The sequence below is a fragment of the Electrona antarctica genome (genome assembly GCF_951216825.1).
Source record: "Electrona antarctica genome assembly, chromosome: 4".
NCBI classification, from domain to species: Eukaryota; Metazoa; Chordata; class Actinopteri; order Myctophiformes; family Myctophidae; genus Electrona; species Electrona antarctica.
Genome location: NC_136809.1, coordinates 43,566,419 through 43,573,319, shown reverse-complemented (window position 1 = coordinate 43,573,319; position 6,901 = coordinate 43,566,419). Strand labels below are relative to the sequence as shown.

The 6,901-nt window shown below is 40.2% G+C and overlaps 1 protein-coding gene across 1 annotated transcript in view; it reads right to left on the bottom strand.

Moving 5' to 3' along the window:
• Positions 1-2,932: 2,932 nt before the first annotated feature.
• The window catches only part of LOC306921331 (uncharacterized protein), a gene marked incomplete at its 5' end in the record, with an annotated part of 4,325 nt that continues 356 nt past the window's right edge, over positions 2,933-6,901 (bottom strand). Inside the window, 6 exons of the mRNA XM_079498440.1 lie at positions 2,933-3,696; positions 3,894-3,953; positions 4,491-4,529; positions 4,686-4,727; positions 5,177-5,203; positions 5,390-5,443. Of these exons, the coding sequence (XP_079354566.1) occupies positions 3,133-3,696; positions 3,894-3,953; positions 4,491-4,529; positions 4,686-4,727; positions 5,177-5,203; positions 5,390-5,443 (786 nt within the window). The 3' untranslated portion in view covers positions 2,933-3,132. The remainder of the gene's footprint in view (positions 3,697-3,893; positions 3,954-4,490; positions 4,530-4,685; positions 4,728-5,176; positions 5,204-5,389; positions 5,444-6,901) is intronic.

Here is a 6,901-nt window from a genome sequence, read left to right as displayed (position 1 = left end):
TGTTTTTGGAACTTCATTAAATTGGACTTTCTTCTGCATCTGAGCTTCCACGGCTTTAGTATTTTTTTAGGGTTCTTTAGGGACACATTTGGTGTAGAAGGAGAAATGCACTATGACGAGCATGCAGAAACACCATGGCAGTGTTGTTTTCGTCGACTAATACTATGACGAAAAATGTTTGTCGACTACCTTTTTTTACTGACAAAAACTACATAAAAACGAAATAAAAACTAAGCCATGATGACTAAAACTATGACTAAATATACTGTTGATTTTGTCAACAAATAAAAACTAGACTAAAATGTTAGGAAGGGACTCTAGTGGACAAGAGATCCAGTATAAGTCATTTTACACTTGGTTGCATGCTGAAAATAGCAGATCTACAAGCTCAAGCACAACGCAGCGCGACGCGTTGTGAGCTTGTATATCTGCTTTTTTCAGCAAGTGTAAAATCAGCCATTACGACGGCATCAACGCCAAAATACATTTTAGTCGACTAAATCTACAGTTGATTTAGTCGACTAAAAGACGTGGTGATTATTATGTTCTCATTTCTCATGTCATTGTTAACCTGCTATCCTATCGTTTATATTCATTCACTACGGAATCTAGTATTTCCCCTCAGTGTGCTGGTTGGTCACCCCAGAGCCATATAAAGTAAGACAGAGTTACGCAAACTCCGTTCACTTCATGGGGCTTCAGTCCAATGGCGGCTCTCCTACATTGACTTCTATTGAGCATGGGGACAACCGGAAGTTTACGGAATGCATTGGAGTCTATGAACCACGTGACCGGGCTGTTTTCTGCCCCCTCAATATCGCAACTCTTCTATTAGATGGCTCTGGGTCACCCCAGGCAAGCCCCATTGGTCATCGTGACATCACGTGACATCAGCCCCCATATATGGTGTCCAGGTCATCGTATAATGTTATTTAGATAGCATGTTAGCATGTTAGCATGTTGTCTAGACAGATAGCTTCATTGTTTACCTGCTGTCTTATAGTTTATGACAGCAGGTCATAAACTATAAGACCCGCGGGCCAAATGCGGCCTAATAATGGAAGTTACAGGCATGGTGTGTGGGATTATATGAAGTGTGAGATTACCATAATGACAGTAAATCCTTAATCATATTCCATCATATTGAAGGGCCTTTGGTGAGAAATGAGACAGACTCCAGTCACTTTAGACTAGAGCACTGCAGAGGGCAGGTGCATACTGGCGTTGTAGTCTAACGTTCCCTCTGTGCCCACTAGGGGGCGATGACGTCAGGCTCTTCAACTCTCCATCCAGGGAGGAGGAAGCCACGCCCCCCACACTGCCTGCATACAGACTGACGTGACCCCTGGAGGTCATGACCCCATGTGACCGCTGGAGGTCATGACCCCATGTGACCCCTGGAGGTCATGACCTCGTGACATGCAGATGAGTTCACTATATGGTCTTCCCTGTCTGACTCCTAGCCTGGCGTGGCCAGACTCTTTTTATTTATTTTTCCGTCTGGTTTCCAGACTATTTGATTCCCTCGATTAGGGAGTAGTGAATGATGATTATTGTTCATTTTAGAGGTATTAAAAAGGGCAAAAAAGTCCTTTACCCATGATTCAGGACGGGAACCCCTTTTGGTGTTTTAAGCAATCAAGTGTGATTTCAATTTCAAGTGCGTGCGTGCGTGCGTGCGTGCGTGCGTGCATGCATGGGTCAGCGACAGTGTGCACGTCTGTTTACAACTATAAAGACAGGGAGGAATGATCCAGTCATGTGACCATGACATCACAGGTTGTGTATTAATTTCACTAATTAGATGTTAGTTCACACATGTTAGTTCCTTCACTAATTAATTAGAACGTGTTATTTCCATCTTCTATGTCTTTAACTTAAACTCCATGTGTTTGGGGGAAACTCTGTCTCAAACCTCATTGGCGAATGTATGTGTGGGGAACCCGATTTACTTACTATTCATTATTTTCCTTAACTCAAGGTCATACTATAAGATTAACAGTAAATTCCTGGCTGCACCCGGTTACATGTGTGCACCTCATGCAGGAAACGAATGACCCTTTAGTATCCTGACCAAACAGGTGCTGATTTCCAATGTTTACAGACATTCAGAATAATGAAAAACAGGCATTCATTTTATGTTTCATTTTATGTTTCCAAAATGACGAGGGGTAAAAATCACACTGACTAACAGAAATTGACTGCTTAAATACAGTTTCTCCAAGAGTCTGGCCTTAGTGAGAAAGTGTCTTAACTTACTGACCAACCAAAGGGCTGCAGGCCTGTCTGTCATTGAGTGACAGGACAGTTGCTCAGAAAATAGCCGATTCACAATTCACAACTTTAAGTTAATCCAGGATAAACCTTACATGTGTGCACAGAACTATACTATACATATAATATGCTAAGAATGAAATGACAGATGGAAATAATTCCTGTAACCAAATGAAATAAATACAAAGAATAAACATACCAATAAGTTACAACATGACAGAACTGAAGATGAAAGTGTTTCTTAATGGACTTAGTGACAATTAACTGACTGACTATACTTTATATACTGTAGTGAGTAATACTAGTAATTAAGTTAACTATAGAGAATAAATTAAGTAGGCTAGATGTTTAGGTGAACTGATTATTTTAAGATGACAAAGACCATTGAGAGCAGCCAAGGGCTTGACATTAACACCTATGCTTGGAGGGAAGATCCTACAGAAAGTATTTGTGGATAGTTGAACAGCTGTGAGTCGGTTGACCATACAAGCTCCTAAGTAAGACCGGGGGTTGTACTGATCAGCGATCTCACCACTAAGCTATGAAACCTCAACTTCTGGATGAAACGATGTCCATGAGGTGGACAGATACATCATAGGCTTAGAAGTCCAGGAGGAGGTTATATAGTAAAAGCATGGTTGTGACAAAAAGTACAGTAGTGTGGTGCATGTGTGTGCAATCTGTGCATGTGTAGGTGTAACCCCATCTGTGACCTCTCACCTCCAACTTCCCCCAGATCCCCACTGTTGTCCAATCTACAGTAGGCTAATATCATAATGAATGAGTGAGATCACAGATGGGGCTAGTCCTGTGTAAGACAGTAGGTTTCTGCATTGCATTCTGTAATATTTAATAATATCATCTCCGTAAGTTTAATTCCCTTTGGTCTTCATCGGGTACCATGAGAAGATCAGATGGGTGATGGCCATCATCTCCTATGTTCTGGAAAAAATATTCTTCACTTTCACAGGCAGTGCTGTCAATACCCTCCAAGCAGTCTTTAGATTTGATCTGTTTTAGTTCCGTGCTGTCACTGGCGTTGCTCTCTGAACTCTCGCTGGTATCTTCACTGGTTTCACTGGTGTCTTCACTGGTTTCACTGGTGTCACTGCTTTCGCTGCTGGAACTTTCACTGCTCTTTGTGGTAATGCTCTGGTCTGTAATGTCAGCAGAGTCACTGGTATCTGAACTGTCACTGGTCTCCCCGCTGTCTTTGGTCTGGCTCTCCACCAACAACAGAGTGCTGTTGCTCTCGGCCGGGGTGTTGCCTGCCCTTCCAAGACTGATGGAGGAGTTGTCAGACGGATGCTTCTGGGATGGCTTGTCTTCCAGGTGATCTGTCTGACTCTGGATCTCTGTGCTGCTGTTGTCCTCAGCGCTCAGGGCCTTGATGACATTGGCATACACATGAATCCAGCCCTGCTGTAATGTAGAATAAATATGGGATATAAATGGACGTGGACAAAAATCACACCTCTTTTTAGCTGCCACCAGTGTTGGATACATTATAATTACATTAATGTTTTTTATTTATTATTCATCCATTTTATTTAAAGATCACAGATGACACCTCCTTTAAATATAGTACAATATATGTTGTTTTTTTTGTGAGTACGCACCCTTCGAACATTCTCCTCACTGCCAAGACTGTTGTCTCTAGTTTCACCATGAGAATCCGTCTGGGGAAATAGAGAGGGAAGGGAATCACAGTGAATAAGTTGAAATCAAGATTATACAGGTATTTCTTATAGGCCTACACAAAAAATGGATCGAGCTCATAGCTGAAGTTCAGGAGCAGGACCACACCTCCAACACAGCTACCTCCACCTCCTATCAAGCCACCTCCAATCGGGTCACCTCCACCTGTATAGCCCATCCAACCCACGGTTCTCCCTCTGTTCTCGCTTTCGTCATCCCTCCCCCCACCCTAATTCTCATCCTACTCCCTCTAACATCTCCTTTAACAGGTCCCTAAGGGGGGTTCGTTGTGCCCGGGAGCACGGCGGATCCCCGTAGCCTCCCCACCTCGGCCTAAATTACCCGACGTCCAGCTGGATGGCCAGACGACCTGTCGCGGGTCATCTTCATTCTGTTCATTATTCGTTCCTTCATCGTGTCATGCATCTTTCATTAATACAATCTGTAATGTCCTCATTGGTGGTGTGCAACGTGGTTCTTGATAGTGAAACAACAATAATCATGATGAAAAGTCTTACCAGCTCCTCAAGTGACTGGCTGTCAATCTCCTCTGAGGTCTGTTTGGAGCAGAAAGACACCCAGTTTTAGAAAATGATACGATATGTTATACTTTTATGTACAACAATGATATAGCGAAAATAACACATCTATAAGCTCACAACATGTTTTTGAAAAAAATAATGGGGGGAAATGTGTTAATACTGTTCACCCACCGTATCCTCTGATGTAGACTCTAAGGATTCTGACTTGGAACTCTGCAAAACAAAATCATTTGATAAGACCTCAACCACGTTGTTAGAATGAAATGACAGATGGAAATAATTCCTGTAACCAAATGAAATATAAATACAAAGAATAAACATACCAATAAGTTACAACATGACAGAACTGAAGATGAAAGTGTTTCTTAATGGACTTAGTGACAATTAACTGACTGACTATACTTTATATACTGTAGTGAGTAATAATAGTAATTAAGTTAACTATAGAGAATAAATTAAGTAGGCTAGATGTTTTTGAAAAAAAGAATGGGGGAAAATGTGTTAATACTGTTCACCCACCGTATCCTCTGATGTAGACTCTAAGGATTCTGACTTGGAACTCTGCAAAACAACAACATTTGATAAGACCTCAACCACGTTGTTAGAATACAAGGTGTGTAATCTCTCCAGAGGTATGTGATTGAGAAACCAAATGCACTTACTTGGTTTGAGGTATTTTCTTCAGAACTCTACGACAAATAAGAATGAAAATAATTACCCCACAAATACTTGCAATGTTCTGTAAACCTTCTATACCACAAAACTGTCTTACTTAGATAATTAGATACTATATTGATGCAGACGGAAATTCCAGTGTTTAGGTAACTCACAGCATGCATGTTACACTTTTATACTTTGTAGTAGAGGCACCCTACCTGAAGTTCAGAGGTGTCACTTTCAGATGATTGTGAAGAAGACACACTTAGCGTCTGAAAAAAAAAGAATGGAAACATAAACCACAGTGCTCTTAATTATACCCTGCAATTGGAAACATAAACAACGTATCACATTCATTTTCAATCCAGTCATGTCAACCCTTGCCCAGGCAGTCTGTTGTTCTGTATGTAATCGACTTTGTAGTAAACAAAGTCAGAGAAATATAAATGGTAGGTTGAGGTTTGGTGCACATCTATTACCACTCCAAAAGTCAGCATTTCTCCTGAAATAGGACTGTGTAGGTGGCAGTCTGGCAGACAGCTTGATTGCAATCAAATGATTTGTGTGTTTACAGTTTCCATACTGTCTACTAGCTGTCTATAAAGGCACAATCACTCTTCAAATGCATTTAAACTATACAATTATTGTATTTCTCAAAACACTCACCGTGTTAATTGTTTCGTGCCCGTTTTGTTCCAAAATGACAGTGTACAAGATCTGTCAGAAAAGAAAGAGATACTATCGTCACAACTCAGAAGGGAGGAATCTGTATCATGACTAGTATGAAAATGTCATGTAATGATTTAGGCTCAGTGATGACTTGTGTTGTGTTCTATGACATGGAAATGTTCTAAAGGGTTATGCTAATTAGTTACATTTTTAAGACAGCAGTGGTAAAAGCTGTCTAAGAAATTCCTCTGAAGAAATCATAAATTTACTGATGTCGTACTACTAAAAGCATTTGAAGAACACGCCAGCCTGGTTCTTATACAAATGTTCATATAGTTAAACGTGACTGTCACATAAGGACTCCATCACGGCATGCTATTGTGTGAAAGGTCAGTGTAATCCTCATAGAAATGTTTCTGCATCAGTCATTGTTGGCATTTAAGCAGAATATTTAATTCCTAATTTAATTTACTTACTGGATTGGAAAAAACTGCTCCAACCAGGCAAAATGTTATTATAGAAACGTCCATTCTGTAATGACACATAAGAATATATTGTTGTGGTAAATGACATCTGCATAAATAAATATGTAATAAACATTTTTGCACAATATACAGTATCAACATGAATAACAATGTCAAGGTTAAAGTAATCAATAAGTAATACACTATATTCTGAGAGTAATCATATCATTGCTATGGAGTGGTTGCTATGGAGTGGTAAACCAGGTCTCCCCGTCTCTCCAGCTCTATAAATAACAGAAAATACATTTTCAGGTGGCTTGCCAATTTCAGCCAATCAGGAAAGAGTACTCATGTATCAGCTTCAATGTTCCAGTTCCAATTTTGTCTGCATTATTTGTTTGTGCCATCACTTTCAATTTCACTTGCAATCTGTATCCTGTGAGTTCTCTCTGCTGATTTGTATACAATTGGTATCCTAACGGAAATTTAAAAAATACATACTCCTGTTACTAAACAGACACACTATAGCAAGGACTACTATCAGATAGCAGAGCTATTTAACACTTGTAAAACAAAACAATATCTCGTACTCGTACC